Source organism: Myripristis murdjan, chromosome 13 (assembly GCF_902150065.1).
Source record: "Myripristis murdjan chromosome 13, fMyrMur1.1, whole genome shotgun sequence".
NCBI lineage: Eukaryota > Metazoa > Chordata > Actinopteri > Holocentriformes > Holocentridae > Myripristis > Myripristis murdjan.
The window spans coordinates 30,097,507-30,116,405 of record NC_043992.1 but is presented as its reverse complement, the minus strand read 5'-3'; the positions used below and the strand labels follow the sequence as shown (position 1 = coordinate 30,116,405).

Genomic DNA, 18,899 nt, shown 5'->3' with positions numbered 1-18,899 from the left:
AAATATATAGAAGTTGCTAGATAACAGCCAAGACTTGTTACCTTGAACAATGAATATTTTTTCTCATTTCTGTCGTGTATCCTGCAGGAAATGTTTCCTGGAGGGATCCAGACTTGGGTCTCCTTTCATCCAGTACCTTGTTGAGGTATTCACACCTTTTCCCACAAGGATGCACCTTGAGAAACTGTTCACCCAGGTAAGTTTTGTGACTGGAAGCTGTTCTGTTGTTACGAGATTTTCCAGGGCGATGTGATTTGTGAAAAAATGCGACCACTTGAGTCATTGTTGAACAGTTGACAGCAGTACAACAGAACCAGCCATGACGGATGTTTTTCTTTGATTTCTAAGTCAAACTTAACCTTCATACACTCTCTTATCCACACAGGTCATGAACCGCTTTAAGCAAGGTCCCACTCCAACCAAAAGACAGATGCCAGTCAAAGACAGATGCAGTTTATCAACGCACTTCTACCTCTTCCCAGGCCTTTGAGACCCATGCACTAAGTAATATGGATTTCCTTTCCACAGTCCCGCTCTATGGCCCTCTAACTCACTAACTCCAGCAAACATTGCTAAAATGTGCTCCTTTTTGTCTTTCCATGATATTGAATGAATAACGCTCCGTTTGCCTCAGCCAAGCTGCTCTAGACTGTTCATAGCAATTCCAAAATGTAAAAGCTGTGAGGTTATTTACTAAGCCTCTCACCTTTCTTTAGTCATATCTGAAATCCAGAGGAGACTGTGCCTTTTCATTTTATTGTTAATTTTTATATTGTCATATCTGCCCAGGGACTACAGGTGGAAATTAGCAACTGTTGCTATAGCCTGGCCCAAGACATCTTCTCATGTCCTACAAGATTAATGTTTATTTGTGCATTGTCCCTGTTTCAAATAAATAAATTCCTATCCTATCCTATTAAACCCCCTACTGCCTGAATTTATTTACAATTATCTAAAAAATAATAATAATAATAATATAAAATAAATTGCTTGTGTTTTTGCCTTCAAGCAGATGCTAAATTATTGGTGGTAGAGTGTTGCCAATACAGTTCTTGGTAAGTGTGAAATATGCATCAACAGGCATCAGTGGGATACATACACCACCTCGGCTACATTAAGACTGGAAGTGGTTTGGAGGCGAATTCGCAACAATAGTCTACAAGGGGTTAGAGCCCCCAAAGTCCGGAACAGTCTTCTCTGACTGGTAGCACGGCAGCCTCAGTTTAAAGTTTCAAGCAGCATCTTACAACCTGTCTTTTTATCCCGGCTTTCCCTCCCATTTTATTATTATTATTATTTTAAACTCTCCATTGATATTATTGTTTTTACTTTAACTGATCTCTCTGTGTACTTGACAGTATCTGCCTCAAATGGTCTTAATGCTACTTGCCACCTGTTATTCAACAAGGAAATGAGTAATGTTAACATAAATATGGCTATCATTTTGGTTTGTATTACGCCTGCTTGTGAGAACTATATCCAATCCTTAGAGCAAAGGATTGAAATCTATCCAATGTATAGTGCCGCTCTGACTTGTGCTGTCAGACACATTTGAATGAACCAACCGAATAAGAGACAGCAACAACATATATAACTGTGTATGATTAATCATGCATTGTATATCATATTGTGTAGCTGTGATAGCAGAAGTGTGTAACTTCTGGAGCTGTTTTATCTGCAGTTTCAGGTTAAGACAAGCCATTCCTTACAATTGTTGGTGCTGATTGTTTTTGAGCTGATGAATAGTCTGTATGTATGTATTGTCATTCCTCATATCAATAAAACAGTTTTGCACTTTTTGGTAGTATTCACCAGGTCCGCTTTTTTTTTTTTTTTTTTTGGCTAAAGACAATAGTGCATTGCGAGCCATAAAGGTAAAATACATAGACTTTGGCTTTGGTTAGTTTATAAGATTTAGATTTATACGGACGGAACCATTCTGTGTCAGAGCCATGAATTTATGGAGAGAAAAGCACCCAACTCTGTTGACTTCAGACAAACTTTACTTGGAAAACAAAACAAAAACAAACAAAACAAAACAAAAACAAACAAACACTCAAAGAAATCAAACATAATCATGTCATCACAATACAACACAAAGGCAACAAGTTGAGTAGGCAACATGGTAACATGGTTGTAGTTGGTGCATGTTTCATGTGTCGCCAGATACAGAAAAGTGATATGAGAGTCTTTTACAGGGCTACTTTGAGTTCATGCTGATGTTCTCCAGTGACTGATCAAGTGTATTGCTGAACAAACCAAACAATAGAATAGCATGATGGAGAGGATACATGTTTTTAAAGCTTACCATTGAGTTTAAGAAACAAAATAAGAGTTTGTCACTTACAGACCAGCATCATCAAACCAACCAGTAAGAGTGACTACTCAAAGAAAAAGATACTACAAAAGATTATGTAAATAAACACATGTTCCAACAGATGTCTACAGATAACCGTGGCTTTGAAAACACTGCAGATTAGCGGCTGGTCACTTATACAACACAAAGTTGACATTACAACTGAATAAATGGCATATTTGGAAGTTGGAATGTGTTAGTATAGCGTTACATATCATTTGGTAAGTGTCTCTTTACAGCTGATATCTTTACATTTGACAATGTACATGAAGAAACCCGCTAGTAATATCTGTTTCCATTTTTCTTGCCCCATGGTCAAGTTCGGCCTTGGGACGAGCTTGTCTTCAGGGCTTTCTACCACAAAGCGTCTGCATATCCTCTCTTTTTCTGCCAGGAGGATTTGGATTTGAGGGTTAGGGTTAGAGAGCCTTTCTGGCAGAAAGCCCCGAAGGCAAACTTTGTAACAGGCGGTCATGTAAGTGTCAGTGTCTGTCAGAGAAAAGCAAAGAGCACAATGTCATGTGATGGACCATATACAAAATGAATATTTGGGGTTAAAAACGAAGTGTGCCTTTTTTAATAGATAATATTCTGTTCAGTTTAATGGGTATTATTTTCTTGCTGGTTTGCAGTCATGGGTCAGCAAGGTGAAGAGCAGGGGGCTCAGCACGCATCCCTGGGGGGCCCGTGCTGAGTGTGATGGTGCTTGAGGTGTTGCTGCTGACTCGTGCTGCTTGTGGCCTTGTGAGCATTGTGGGATGATGGTGTTGAATGCTGAACAAATTGTGCAAAGAAGTTGTTTAACTTGTTCAGCAGAGAGATGTCACTGGCACAGGTCTGTGGTGGAGATTTGTAGTCTGTGATGAGTGTGGTGTGTGTGTGTGTGTGTGTGTGTGTGTGCGTGTGTGTGTTTTGCAGCCCAGTCTTCTATGTCAGGGTAATATAATCGCAGTCCTGTAATGTTTATATATGCATAGCCAAGATAAACCTATAAATTGCTATGGTTTTTGTATTTCGTCCTTCTAAAACAAAGCTAGATACGGTGTCCATCAGTAAACACTGGCACGTTTGGAAAAGATGAACCATGAAGCTGAAGATAGAAGTCTGCAAATGAAATGACCTAATAAAATAAAATAAAATAAATAAAATAAAGCCACGTTGTGCTGATGCGATGGGTTTCATTGGGCTTAGCTTTGTGGACTGAGCTGTCCAGTAATCAGCAGCAGTGGTGACTCATGAAAGAAAGCTCATCACGTTAGACTGCGGTTTTCAAGAAGTTTAGTCATTTCCTCTGGAGGATACATGGGGTCAAGATCACACTGTGATCAATGAGCATTTGTGTACAATAGCTTTGCGGTGCACACGTTATCTTATGAATAATTTTTAGGACAAGCTGAACGGCGATGATGAAACCTTGGGTCATGTTCTGTGTATGGCAGGGCACCCCCAGGCCGGGTTTAACAGATACGGACTGACCGTGACGTCGACATACATGTGTGTCAGCTTTATTTATTTATTTATTTACTTGCAATAAGGTAAACACAATATTCACTCGCGACCTGTCTTATCTGTATCAGTAACACCATGTGTCGCTAATGTGTAACAAATCAAGTTATCAAGTCCACAGAGTAACTCTTAATTTTGCACTCGCTCGGTGTAACTGCATACTTCTGGAAAACGGGTTTACTCCCGCCCATTTAAGTGTAATGTATGCCGTGTACTTACACACACACACACACACACACACACACACACACACACACACACACAGGAAAGTAGTGATCGTGCGACAATCTGCGATACACTTGTGAAGAATGGCAGGTAAGACCTAAATTACTTAATTACATATGCAGCAATATAAGTTCTTTTTACAACAAACTCCGAGGCAAACACTTTGATAACTAAACGTTTAAAAACAAAAACACACACGCGCACGCACACATACACATACACACAACTTTAAGGCGTGTTGGTTTCACTTTGTCAGTGTTGAGTCGTTTCCGTTATCCAAGGCAAATCAAATCACAATTATTCACAAAAAATTGATAGTTTCTTTGCTTTTATGTGAAGCCAACTTAGTCACCTCACAGAAGTGAACACTTGAGATTAAATGACCAACTTGAAATGCTATAGCCTACATTGTCCAGTCAGTGAACATAATACATCATAAATGAAGACACTGTATTTTTTAATGTCTTATTCACCTGTTATGCTTTTCAAGAGCTGTAGTGGAGGGAAGGCCTTTGAGATGTGATCATTACAAGCACTGAAGAGTGATCTCATTATAGTCGTCTCATTTGTATTTATGCCTCATCTTTTTCTCTCTGTAGCTCAGCGGCTTTTCAATGTCAGGCGTCAGTTTGTGGATGGTGTGACAGCCCCAGTTATAAAGGATCTCCTGAATGACCTTTTAGCCGATGGAGTCTTGAATGAAAGAGAGCGAGACTCTGTGTTGGAGGAGAGGCGTGCCAGAGCAGACCAGGCAGAATGTCTGATAGACATGGTGAGGAAGAAAGGAAACGAAGCCAGTCAAAAGCTGATCGATCACCTGAAGACCAGAGACTCTAAACTTCACCCTGTTCTGTTTCCATCCGCTGACCAAGAGGCGGTGAGTTCACATCCTCCAGTAAAGCTGGTCAGAGGCCTTTATTGTTTGTTAGTGCATAACTTTGACGTGCTAATACTCACAGAGTGCTGCACAAATGGCCATGTGTACACTGACCTGCCGTCAGCAGCACTGACCCTCTGCTTTACTTTCTCCAGCTGCTGCAGAGCTCCAGTTCCCGAACCTCAAATGAGCAGAATCGTCTTCATTAAATTACATGGAAATAGAGAACCTGAAGAAGTATGGAGGTCCCCCCTAATCAAAACGATTCTAAAAGTCAAAATACATAACAGATTCCTGATATCTGAATTAATCGGGAGGTCTCCTTACCTCCTAACCCAATCCCTGGAAGAAGAGATTAAATTGAAATATATCTGCTGGTTTGTACATAAAAAAAAAAAAAATTTGACTTGGCCTGTGAGACAACCTTAATGAAATAAGAGACACAATGGCAACATGTACAATTGTATAGAGACACACTGACAATATGTATAATTGTGTAATACTTTATCAGCATTTGATGATTCTTGTGAACACTGGCCTGGAAGCTAGATACAGTGCCCATCGGTAATCACTGGCCCCGTGGAAAAGATGAGCCATGAAGCTGCAGAGAAGTTTTCAAATTAAATGACCTTTTTATAATTTGTATTATTATTATTATTTGCACAATTTCAACCACTATTCCTAGCCTTATTAATTGGGGTCCAGTGCATGAAAGTCTATCCCATGGCTCAGACAAGCTCTGAATGTCATGTGATGTAACTATGATCGCAGAATTATCCTGGTATAGCTGTACACCATACTGAAGCTCACTGAACTGCTAACTCAGATTGATAAAATAAGCTATCCTTGTGTCTTATGTTTATTGATGTGATTTGTTTTCTGAACGTCTGAGCCAGAGCTGACAGCCTTCCCATTTGCCTGCTGTTGCTCAGATCGCTGTTATTTGTTATTGGTAATGTTCCACTTATTGCGCCTTTTGGCAAAATGCAGGCTTCAGGTACCATCAAACAGTTTACAGATTTATTTGTTGAAGGGTCACCTCTGAACTGTGATGTTTTGTACTGTACATTCAAACAATTAACATATTTTGTCAAAAATGGTTACAGCTGTTGGTGTCCTTATCAAAAACTAATTCACTTACAGAATTGTACATTTTAAGTTCCTGTATGTAACTTGTGTATCTGCCAATGTCAAATAAGGTTGAACTAGCATTGAAGGCCAAAATTTAAAGTCAAAATGAACGTGATATCTTTGACAGAATTTCCCAGATAAACATGATACCAAGGTAATGTTAACAATGTTTAAAAAAAAAAACAAACAAAAAAAAACAAAAAAACAACATGAAGTACTTGGCAAGCTATTTTATGAAATTCATTGTCATTTTCCCCTGAAATAATATTCCAAATTAAATTTGTGATGTACTTCAAATAAACTTCTTCAATAGAATTTGCATGCCCTCTTGAAATTTGTTGATTTCCCTAAGTATTACACTACCATGATTACATAGCACAGCTGAACTAATGCTCCAAACTCTACAAACGCTGGCACCAACTATAGACTGTATAAAACATGCAGTCTGTGGTTGGAACTAGGTGCCCGCTTCGCTGCTAAAATAACACAAGGACGATTCCTTATATTCTGGTAAAAGTCACCTTACATTTGCTAATATTCCTCTAACACTACCTAGCACTTTACTGCATCAACAGGTTTCAAAGCACTCTGACCCACTTGGTTACAGGGGCATTTTATTACACTTTGACAAGTTAACAAGCTACAATAGCTGTTTGTGGCATTGGAGATACTGGCTATATACTGTACATCCCAGCAAAGGTTACAGCGTTTTTTTAATCAGGGATTGCCATCATGTTCACATCCAGCTTTTTTTCCACTTCATTTCCACGTGATAAGCAAACTGACTATTAACATATCACATTCATAAAGGCTCACACAAGGTTCATGCTGCATTCCCTTCCTTTTCCTGATAGCTATGACGATTATGTTTGAGTTCATATAACGTCTACGTCTATGGGCCGTAACAGTCTAGAATAGTAGGGTGGAGTCATTTAAAAGAGACACTATGCTGCCATCTGGTATCACTTCCCTTTATTTATCAACCCATCCCAGGAATGTCTGGTGGTGCACAGATCCGTATGTTTACAAATGATGCTGATGTACTTATTCTCAAATGATCACATATTATGTATTTAGGGCTATGAGCCATAATACTGGCTAAAATGAAAATGAATACCCTAATGTGTCCTCTCCATACACTGGACGACTCTAGGGAGCGGATGAATTCTTCACCAGAAAGCACTTCACCAGAGAATTGCTGATAAAAAACAAAACAAAACAAATAAACAACAAACAACAACAACAAAAAAAGGGTGTAACATGTAGTGCTATCAAATGTCAGCATGTGGATCCAAAGTTTGAGACCACTCAGTTATGAATGGAAAGGGAGGCAGATTTTTTTTTGTTTTTTTTTGAATGAGTTCACCCCAAACACGACTAATACACAATTAGACAAGTAAATATTGACGAAAACAACAACAACAGCAACAACAACAAAATGGTCTGCTATTAGTTTACAGTCATATGAATGGTTGAGTGGACGTGGTTATGGTTGAAAAGAGAAAAAGTGAACAAGTAGGTGGGGCTCTGACCCAACCGGACTTCTGGCGAGCCGCGACCACAAGTTCCTCTTCCTATAAACGCAACTGCACTCACCGGGGACACTGTTCGCAGCGCTCATCACGCTTCAGAGTTTTTAAGAGACAATCCATTGCAAGGTTCAGTAAAAAAATGGCCGGTAAGTGCCTCTTTACAGTTGATATCTCTATATTTGACAATGTAACGCGAAGAAACCCGCTAGTAATATCTGTTTCCCAGTTGCGGTTCTAGACCAATTTTACTGGAGGGGCCTGGTTGGGTCCAGGGGTTTTGTCAGAGGGGCACATTCAACCTGGGGCAAAAAAGACAAAGATTCAAAATTATATCTGTTTTTTTCCCCCATAAAACTAATGATTACCCATTGTAACCAAACTGAATGGTTCAAATATCACATTTGAGACACAAAGTGTTAGAGACAGAAACAATGGAAACATCCTGTTTTTCAGTGTAACCTTAGTACAGACAAACTCCTCACTTAGTACAAACTCATCAACATCATCATCACATCTTCATACACCACTGTCTTTTTATCATCTTCATCAATAAGTCATCATCATATTTCACTCTAAAGCTTATTGTTACCTTGTAACAATAAAATACTGTTCGTCGTAGTCGCTTCTTGCTTCTGACTGCCTCTCGTCGGGTGGTCGGTAACTTTTCGAGCTCGCTGTTTTCACCGTAGATCAACAAAACTGACCGTTTCCAGGTGCAACGCTCTGAAGCGGCTTTCACAGAGTGCGCGTACGGCGCAGACCTCGGCTGGCTCAGCCATTCATTGTGTAGCCTATGTGATTGCGGAGCTCAAGAGCGCACTGGGTCTGCATTTATTTTTAGAAATCTAGATGATTGACATCATGAGATATGCACTATTGCAAAGACAATGCAGTATAGTCATACATTTATTATAAAATTCCTTGTGAAGTCACACACACAACAGGTAACAGGTGAAATCATATGAAATGAGAAAAAAATACAGCCTTCATTCATGTAACATAATTTATTTAGAAGCATTAGTTCAGCTAATCCATAAATTAAAAAATGTATTTGCCTGTTTACATGGTGCATCCGAAGCTGCTGCATTGTCCGCCAAAGAAAATTGCACCAGAACGGAAAACTACTTCCTAACGTCTGTTTCAGTCACGTCACAATCAGCGCCACATACGTGCACGCTGTGCATGCGTGCGCCCTACTCTACACGCGTGTGCACGCTGCTCTGCGCCGTCATAGATGTATGTGCGCCGTACCCAGAGCAGAGCGCGGCCCAAACCGCGCGCTGTGTGAAAGCCGCATCACAGTGTATAATCTTTGTTCGGAGGGGGGGGCCACAGCGGGGTCCAGACTCAGAGTTACGGGGGCACTGGCCCCTGCTGGCCCCTCCCCAGAACCGCCAGTGCTGTTTCCGCTTTTCTTGCCCCATGGTCAAGTTCAGCTGTGGGACGAGCTTGTCTTCAGGGCTTTCTACCACAAAGCGTCTGCATATCCTCTCTTTTTCTGCCAGGAGGATTTGGATTTGAGGGTTAGGGTTAGAGAGCCTTTCTGGCAGAAAGCCCCGAAGGCAAACTTTGTAACAGGCGGTCATGTAAGTGTCAGTGTCTGTCAGAAAAAAAAGCAAAGAGCACAATGTCATGTGATCGACCATATACAAAATGAATATTTGGGGTTAAAAACGAAGTGTGCCTTTTTTAATAGATAATATTCTGTTCAGTTTAATGGGTATTATTTTCTTGTGGTGTTGGCTTAGTTGCCAAGTCTGCATTGGTCTGTCAAGGTGATTTAGAGAGGGTCCTGGAAGAGTAATCTAACTGGAGTCTTCTCATTTTTCTGTCTCATCTTTCTCTCCAGATCAGCAGCTTTCAGGGCTCGCCGCATGCTTGTGGACAGGATCTCAACCCCTGTTATGGCGAATCTCTTGGATCACCTTTTGGATGATAGAATCTTAAATGAAAGAGAGAGAGACTGTGTATTTGAGGAGCACCTGGCCAGAGCAGACAGAGCATCATGCCTCATAGACATGGTGAGGAGGAAAGGGGCCAGGGCCAGTCAAGAGCTGATCACTAACCTGAAGAACTTCGACCCTTTTCTCTGCAATGACCTGTTTCCACCTGTTGGACAAGCTGAAGAGGCAGGTGGGTCGAGATCTTTCAGTGTCAAATGCCTTTACTGTGTGTTGGGAAAACGTGGTAACTTAAACACAGTCATTCCTGCTCAAATGGCCATATAGATACACTGACCTGAAATCACAGCAGTCACTTTCTGCTTTGTTTTTTCCAGCTGAAGAGCAGGATCCACCGATATCCCCTGTCCTCATCCTCTGTGATGAAAACTTCAAGACACACATCCAAAGAACTGATAAACTTGTAGGTCAACTGGAGACATCTGATATGGTTATAATCAAGTGCAAGATTTTCTGTCTTACTTTTACCTGTGGTATGGATAGTGTAATTAAGATAAAATACTCAGTTTTAGTACAAAAAGAAGCACTATGAAATTGGCTGTTCTCTTAGATCAAGCTCCATGTAACATCTTAAATGATATGTCTGTTATGTAATGCTTCCTGTGACGGGATATTTATGTTGGTTCACACACATGGTCAAGGAAATACTGACAATTCGAATTTTGAGTTTGAAACACATTTATTATAATGCAATGCTAGTTTTTCATCCATGTTAATGCATGCTAAATTTCTGCCATTAAATAATTTGTTCTTTTAGGCTTACCCTGTGATGCCCAAGTCCAATAGGACGCGTGTGGCCCTGCTAATCAATGTTCGGAATTTTGTCAACAAGAAGTGGATAAGGGAAGGATCTGAGAAAGACGACGCTGCAATGGTGACTCTGCTCACTGCTCTGGGATACAGAGTGGTGAGACCTGAAACTGGTGAACCCATGAAATACACTGGAGAGGTACTGTTTCAGAAACGAAACCAAAAAACAAACTAAAATATTAGTTGATAGAGTGAAACAGGCCCTGCTGTTTGACTGACTTTGTGTTGTCACAGGACATTGACAAGGCTGTGAAGGACTTCGCTCAGCTTCCTGACCTGTCCCAGACAGACAGTGTCTTTGTGGTCATCATGTCTCATGGGATAATGGGGGCCGTCTATGGCAGCCGTGGGAAGGCAGTGAATCCCAATGAAAAAGACGACTTGTTCCCCATTGACAATATCTTTGAGTACTTGAATGCAAAGAACTGTCCTGCACTTCGGGACAAACCAAAGGTCATCATCATCCAGGCCTGCAGAGGAGGTGATTCTCTCATCTTTGTCATAGAGACCAACCCAGGAAAATGTCTGTCAAGATCTATGAAACTCATAGTCGTGTTCTTGTGTCAAATACATTCTACCAGTTGTTTGTATAATTGAAGTTGGGCTTGTTGGTTTCAAGTGAGCAAGGCTGTCATGCTTCAGGTTATGCCCTTTTGTTTCAGGAAATGACGGATCTACGGCTGCTAATAAAAGAGATGGTGCTCCTGCACCCACACCAGGCTCACACAGGCCTGCTGATACAGATGCCTTGGAGGAAGATGACATCAAAGTACACATAGAGAAAGACTTCATCACTTTTCTTTCCTACACCCCTGGTCAGTTTATATGCAGAGAGGATAAATGACATCTCAACAGTCAAGTTTTAAATATATAGAAGTTGCTAGATAACAGCCAAGACTTGTTACCTTGAACAATGAATATTTTTTCTCATTTCTGTCGTGTATCCTGCAGGAAATGTTTCCTGGAGGGATCCAGACTTTGGGTCTCCTTTCATCCAGTACCTTGTTGAGGTATTCAACACCTTTTCCCACAAGGATCACCTTGAGAAACTGTTCACCCAGGTAAGTTTTGTGACTGGAAGCTGTTCTGTTGTTACGAGATTTTCCAGGGCGATGTGATTTTGTGAAAAAATGCGACCACTTGAGTCATTGTTGAACAGTTGACAGCAGTACAACAGAACCAGCCATGACGGATGTTTTTCTTTGATTTCTAAGTCAAACTTAACCTTCATACACTCTCTTAATCCACACAGGTCATGAACCGCTTTAAGCAAGGTCCCACTCCAACCAAAAGACAGATGCCAGTCAAAGACAGATGCAGTTTATCAACGCACTTCTACCTCTTCCCAGGCCTTTGAGACACCATGCACTAAGTAATATGGATTTCCTTTCCACAGTCCGCTCTATGGCCCTCTAACTCACTAACTCCAGCAAACATTGCTAAAATGTGCTCCTTTTTGTCTTTCCATGATATTGAATGAATAACGCTCCGTTTGCCTCAGCCAAGCTGCTCTAGACTGTTCATAGCAATTCCAAAATGTAAAAGCTGTGAGGTTATTTACTAAGCCTTCTCACCTTTCTTTAGTCATATCTGAAATCCAGAGGAGACTGTGCCTTTTTCATTTTATTGTTAATTTTTATATTGTCATATCTGCCCAGGGACTACAGGTGGAAATTAGCAACTGTTGCTATAGCCTGGCCCAAGACATCTTCTCATGTCCTACAAGATTAATGTTTATTTGTGCATTGTCCCTGTTTCAAATAAATAAATTCCTATCCTATCCTATTAAACCCCCTACTGCCTGAATTTATTTACAATTATCTAAAAAATAATAATAATAATAATAATAAAATAAATTGCTTGTGTTTTTGCCTTCAAGCAGATGCTAAATTATTGGTGGTAGAGTGTTGCCAATACAGTTCTTGGTAAGTGTGAAATATGCATCAACAGGCATCAGTGGGATACATACACCACCTCGGCTACATTAAGACTGGAAGTGGTTTGAGGCGAATTCGCAACAATAGTCTACAAGGGGTTAAGAGCCCCCAAAGTCCGGAACAGTCTTCTCTGACTGGTAGCACGGCAGCCTCAGTTAAAGTTTCAAGCAGCATCTTACAACCTGTCTTTTTATCCCGGCTTTCCCTCCCATTTTATTATTATTATTATTTAAACTCTCCATTGATATTATTGTTTTTACTTTAACTGATCTCTCTGTGTACTTTGACAAGTATCTGCCTCAAATGGTCTTAATGCTACTTGCCACCTGTTATTCAACAAGGAAATGAGTAATGTTAACATAAATATGGCTATCATTTTGGTTGTATTACGCCTGCTTGTGAGAACTATATCCAATCCTTAGAGCAAAGGATTGAAATCTATCCAATGTATAGTGCCGCTCTGACTTGTGCTGTCAGACACATTTGAATGAACCAACCGAATAAGAGACAGCAACAACATATATAACTGTGTATGATTAATCATGCATTGTATATCATATTGTGTAGCTGTGATAGCAGAAGTGTGTAACTGCTGGAGCTGTTTTATCTGCAGTTTCAGGTTAAGACAAGCCATTCCTTACAATTGTTGGTGCTGATTGTTTTTGAGCTGATGAATAGTCTGTATGTATGTATTGTCATTCCTCATATCAATAAAACAGTTTTGCACTTTTGGTAGTATTCACCAGGTCCGCTTTTTTTTTTTTTTTTTTTTGGCTAAAGACAATAGTGCATTGCGAGCCATAAAGGTAAAATACATAGACTTTGGCTTTGGTTAGTTTATAAGATTTAGATTTATACGGACGGAACCATTCTGTGTCAGAGCCATGAATTTATGGAGAGAAAAGCACCCAACTCTGTTGACTTTCAGACAAACTTTACTTGGAAAACAAAACAAAAACAAAACAAAACAAAACAAAACAAACAAACACTCAAAGAAATCAAACATAATCATGTCATCACAATACAACACAAAGGCAACAAGTTGAGTAGGCAACATGGTAACATGGTTGTAGTTGGTGCATGTTTCATGTGTCGCCAGATACAGAAAAGTGATATGAGAGTCTTTTACAGGGCTACTTTGAGTTCATGCTGATGTTCTCCAGTGACTGATCAAGTGTATTGCTGAACAAACCAAACAATAGAATAGCATGATGGAGAGGATACATGTTTTTTAAAGCTTACCATTGAGTTTAAAGAAAACAAAATAAGAGTTTGTCACTTACAGACCAGCATCATCAAACCAACCAGTAAGAGTGACTACTCAAAGAAAAAGATACTACAAAAGATTATGTAAATAAACACATGTTCCAACAGATGTCTACAGATAACCGTGGCTTTGAAAACACTGCAGATTAGCGGCTGGTCACTTATACAACACAAAGTTGACATTACAACTGAATAAATGGCATATTTGGAAGTTGGAATGTGTTAGTATAGCGTTACATATCATTTGGTAAGTGTCTCTTTACAGCTGATATCTTTACATTTGACAATGTAACATGAAGAAACCCGCTAGTAATATCTGTTTCCATTTTTCTTGCCCATGGTCAAGTTCGGCCTTGGGACGAGCTTGTCTTCAGGGCTTTCTACCACAAAGCGTCTGCATATCCTCTCTTTTTCTGCCAGGAGGATTTGGATTTGAGGGTTAGGGTTAGAGAGCCTTTCTGGCAGAAAGCCCCGAAGGCAAACTTTGTAACAGGCGGTCATGTAAGTGTCAGTGTCTGTCAGAGAAAAGCAAAGAGCACAATGTCATGTGATGGACCATATACAAAATGAATATTTGGGGTTAAAAACGAAGTGTGCCTTTTTTAATAGATAATATTCTGTTCAGTTTAATGGGTATTATTTTCTTGCTGGTTTGCAGTCATGGGTCAGCAAGGTGAAGAGCAGGGGGCTCAGCACGCATCCCTGGGGGGGCCCGTGCTGAGTGTGATGGTGCTTGAGGTGTTGCTGCTGACTCGTGCTGCTTGTGGCCTTGTGAGCATTGTGGGATGATGGTGTTGAATGCTGAACAAATTGTGCAAAGAAGTTGTTTAACTTGTTCAGCAGAGAGATGTCACTGGCACAGGTCTGTGGTGGAGATTTGTAGTCTGTGATGAGTGTGGTGTGTGTGTGTGTGTGTGTGTGTGTGTGCGTGTGTGTGTTTGCAGCCCAGTCTTCTATGTCAGGGTAATATAATCGCAGTCCTGTAATGTTTATATATGCATAGCCAAGATAAACCTATAAATTGCTATGGTTTTTGTATTTCGTCCTTCTAAAACAAAGCTAGATACGGTGTCCATCAGTAAACACTGGCACGTTTGGAAAAGATGAACCATGAAGCTGAAGATAGAAGTCTGCAAATGAAATGACCTAATAAAATAAAATAAAATAAATAAATAAAGCCACGTTGTGCTGATGCGATGGGTTTCATTGGGCTTAGCTTTGTAGACTGAGCTGTCCAGTAATCAGCAGCAGTGGTGACTCATGAAAGAAAGCTCATCACGTTAGACTGCGGGTTTTTCAAGAAGTTTAGTCATTTCCTCTGGAGGATACATGGGGTCAAGATCACACTGTGATCAATGAGCATTTGTGTACAATAGCTTTGCGGTGCACACGTTATCTTATGAATAATTTTTAGGACAAGCTGAACGGCGATGATGAAACCTTGGGTCATGTTCTGTGTATGGCAGGGCACCCCCAGGCCGGGTTTAACAGATACGGACTGACCGTGACGTCGACATACATGTGTGTCAGCTTTATTTATTTATTTATTTACTTGCAATAAGGTAAACACAATATTCACTCGCGACCTGTCTTATCTGTATCAGTAACACCATGTGTCGCTAATGTGTAACAAATCAAGTTATCAAGTCCACAGAGTAACTCTTAATTTTGCACTCGCTCGGTGTAACTGCATACTTCTGGAAAACGGGTTTACTCCCGCCCATTTAAGTGTAATGTATGCCGTGTACTTACACACACACACACACACACACACACACACACACACAGGAAAGTAGTGATCGTGCGACAATCTGCGATACACTTGTGAAGAATGGCAGGTAAGACCTAAATTACTTAATTACATATGCAGCAATATAAGTTCTTTTTACAACAAACTCCGAGGCAAACACTTTGATAACTAAACGTTTAAAACAAAAACACACACGCGCACGCACACATACACATACACACAACTTTAAGGCGTGTTGGTTTCACTTTGTCAGTGTTGAGTCGTTTCCGTTATCCAAAGGCAAATCAAATCACAATTATTCACAAAAAATTGATAGTTTCTTTTCTTTTTATGTGAAGCCAACTTAGTCACCTCACAGAAGTGAACACTTGAGATTAAATGACCAACTTTGAAATGCTATAGCCTACATTGTCCAGTTCAGTGAACATAATACATCATAAAATGAAGACACTGTATTTTTAATGTCTTATTCACCTGTTATGCTTTTCAAGAGCTGTAGTGGAGGGAAGGCCTTTGAGATGTGATCATTACAAGCACTGAAGAGTGATCTCATTATAGTCGTCTCATTTGTATTTATGCCTCATCTTTTTCTCTCTGTAGCTCAGCGGCTTTTCAATGTCAGGCGTCAGTTTGTGGATGGTGTGACAGCCCCAGTTATAAAGGATCTCCTGAATGACCTTTTAGCCGATGGAGTCTTGAATGAAAGAGAGCGAGACTCTGTGTTGGAGGAGAGGCGTGCCAGAGCAGACCAGGCAGAATGTCTGATAGACATGGTGAGGAAGAAAGGAAACGAAGCCAGTCAAAAGCTGATCGATCACCTGAAGACCAGAGACTCTAAACTTCACCCTGTTCTGTTTCCATCCGCTGACCAAGAGGCTGGTGAGTTCACATCCTCCAGTAAAGCTGGTCAGGCCTTTATTGTTTGTTAGTGCATAACTTTGACGTGCTAATACTCACAGAGTGCTGCACAAATGGCCATGTGTACACTGACCTGCCGTCAGCAGCACTGACCCTCTGCTTTACTTTCTCCAGCTGCTGCAGAGCTCCAGTTCCCGAACCTCAAATGAGCAGAATCGTCTTCATTAAATTACATGGAAATAGAGAACCTGAAGAAGTATGGAGGTCCCCCCTAATCAAACGATTCTAAAAGTCAAAATACATAACAGATTCCTGATATCTGAATTAATCGGGAGGTCTCCTTACCTCCTAACCCAATCCCTGGAAGAAGAGATTAAATTGAAATATATCTGCTGGTTTGTACATAAAAAAAAAAAAAAATTTGACTTGGCCTGTGAGACAACCTTAATGAAATAAGAGACACAATGGCAACATGTACAATTGTATAAGAGACACACTGACAATATGTATAATTGTGTAATACTTTATCAGCATTTTGATGATTCTTGTGAACACTGCCTGGAAGCTAGATACAGTGCCCATCGGTAATCACTGGCCCCGTGGAAAAGATGAGCCATGAAGCTGCAGAGAAGTTTTCAAATTAAATGACCTTTTTATAATTTGTATTATTATTATTATTTGCACAATTTCACCACTATTCCTAGCCTTATTAATTGGGGTCCAGTGCATGAAAGTCTATCCCATGGCTCAGACAAGCTCTGAATGTCATGTGATGTAACTATGATCGCAGAATTATCCTGGTATAGCTGTACACCATACTGAAGCTCACTGAACTGCTAACTCAGATTGATAAAATAAGCTATCCTTGTGTCTTATGTTTATTGATGTGATTTGTTTTCTGAACGTCTGAGCCAGAGCTGACAGCCTTCCCATTTGCCTGCTGTTGCTCAGATCGCTGTTATTTGTTATTTGGTAATGTTCCACTTATTGCGCCTTTTGGCAAAATGCAGGCTTCAGGTACCATCAAACAGTTTACAGATTTATTTGTTGAAGGGTCACTCTGAACTGTGATGTTTTGTACTGTACATTCAAACAATTAACATATTTTGTCAAAAATGTTTACAGCTGTTGGTGTCCTTATCAAAAACTAATTCACTTACAGAATTGTACATTTTAAGTTCCTGTATGTAACTTGTGTATCTGCCAATGTCAAATAAGGTTGAACTAGCATTGAAGGCCAAAATTTAAAGTCAAAATGAACGTGATATCTTTGACAGAATTTCCCAGATAAACATGATACCAAGGTAATGTTAACAATGTTTAAAAAAAAAACAAACAAAAAAAACAAAAAAACAAACATGAAGTACTTGGCAAGCTATTTTAATGAAATTCATTGTCATTTTCCCCTGAAATAATATTCCAAATTAAATTTGTGATGTACTTCAAATAAACTTCTTCAATAGAATTTGCATGCCCTCTTGAAATTTGTTGATTTCCCTAAGTATTACACTACCATGATTACATAGCACAGCTGAACTAATGCTCCAAACTCTACAAACGCTGGCACCAACTATAGACTGTATAAAACATGCAGTCTGTGGTTGGAACTAGGTGCCCGCTTCGCTGCTAAAATAACACAAGGGACGATTCCTTATATTCTGGTAAAAGTCACCTTACATTTGCTAATATTCCTCTAACACTACCTAGCACTTTACTGCATCAACAGGTTTCAAAGCACTCTGACCCACTTGGTTACAGGGGCATTTTATTACACTTTGACAAGTTAACAAGCTACAATAGCTGTTTGTGGCATTGGAGATACTGGCTATATACTGTACATCCCAGCAAAGGTTACAGCGTTTTTTTTAATCAGGGATTGCCATCATGTTCACATCCAGCTTTTTTTCCACTTCATTTCCACGTGATAAGCAAACTGACTATTAACATATCACATTCATAAAGGCTCACACAAGGTTTCATGCTGCATTCCCTTCCTTTTCCTGATAGCTATGACGATTATGTTTGAGTTCATATAACGTCTACGTCTATGGGCCGTAACAGTCTAGAATAGTAGGGTGGAGTCATTTAAAAGAGACACTATGCTGCCATCTGGTATCACTTCCCTTTATTTATCAACCCATCCCAGGAATGTCTGGTGGTGCACAGATCCGTATGTTTACAAATGATGCTGATGTACTTATTCTCAAATGATCACATATTATGTATTTAGGGCTATGAGCCATAATACTGGCTAAAATGAAAATGAATACCCTAATGTGTCTCTCCATACACTGGACGACTCTAGGGAGCGGATGAATTCTTCACCAGAAAGCACTTCACCAGAGAATTGCTGATAAAAAACAAAACAAAACAAATAAACAAACAAACAACAACAACAAAAAAAGGGTGTAACATGTAGTGCTATCAAATGTCAGCATGTGGATCCAAAGTTTGAGACCACTCAGTTATGAATGGAAAGGGAGGCAGATTTTTTTTTGTTTTTTTTGAATGAGTTCACCCCAAACACGACTAATACACAATTAGACAAGTAAATATTGACGAAAACAACAACAACAGCAACAACAACAAAATGGTCTGCTATTAGTTTACAGTCATATGAATGTTGAGTGGACGTGGTTATGGTTGAAAAGAGAAAAGTGAACAAGTAGGTGGGGCTCTGAACCCAACCG

At 39.9% G+C, this 18,899-nt stretch overlaps 3 protein-coding genes across 3 annotated transcripts; all 3 read left to right on the top strand.

The window, feature by feature from the left end:
* Positions 1–4,099: 4,099 nt before the first annotated feature.
* On the top strand, positions 4,100–9,563 carry LOC115369712 (caspase-1-A-like). The gene is made up of 3 exons (XM_030066382.1): positions 4,100–4,177; positions 4,687–4,964; positions 9,477–9,563. The coding sequence occupies exons 1-3, from the start codon at positions 4,171–4,173 to the stop codon at positions 9,561–9,563; spliced, it is 372 nt and encodes a 123-aa protein (XP_029922242.1). The 5' UTR covers positions 4,100–4,170.
* On the top strand, positions 9,540–12,182 carry LOC115370107 (caspase-1-like). Its single transcript, XM_030066954.1, has 7 exons — positions 9,540–9,760; positions 9,906–9,991; positions 10,346–10,537; positions 10,633–10,879; positions 11,061–11,213; positions 11,350–11,459; positions 11,651–12,182. The coding sequence occupies exons 1-7, from the start codon at positions 9,646–9,648 to the stop codon at positions 11,753–11,755; spliced, it is 1,008 nt and encodes a 335-aa protein (XP_029922814.1). The 5' UTR covers positions 9,540–9,645; the 3' UTR covers positions 11,756–12,182.
* Positions 12,183–15,351: 3,169 nt separating this feature from the next.
* Positions 15,352–17,612, top strand: LOC115370111 (caspase-1-like). The gene is made up of 3 exons (XM_030066960.1): positions 15,352–15,439; positions 15,952–16,230; positions 16,384–17,612. Exons 1-3 carry the CDS (start codon positions 15,433–15,435, stop codon positions 16,416–16,418), a joined length of 321 nt encoding a protein of 106 aa, XP_029922820.1. The 5' UTR covers positions 15,352–15,432; the 3' UTR covers positions 16,419–17,612.
* The last annotated feature ends 1,287 nt before the right edge of the window (positions 17,613–18,899 follow it).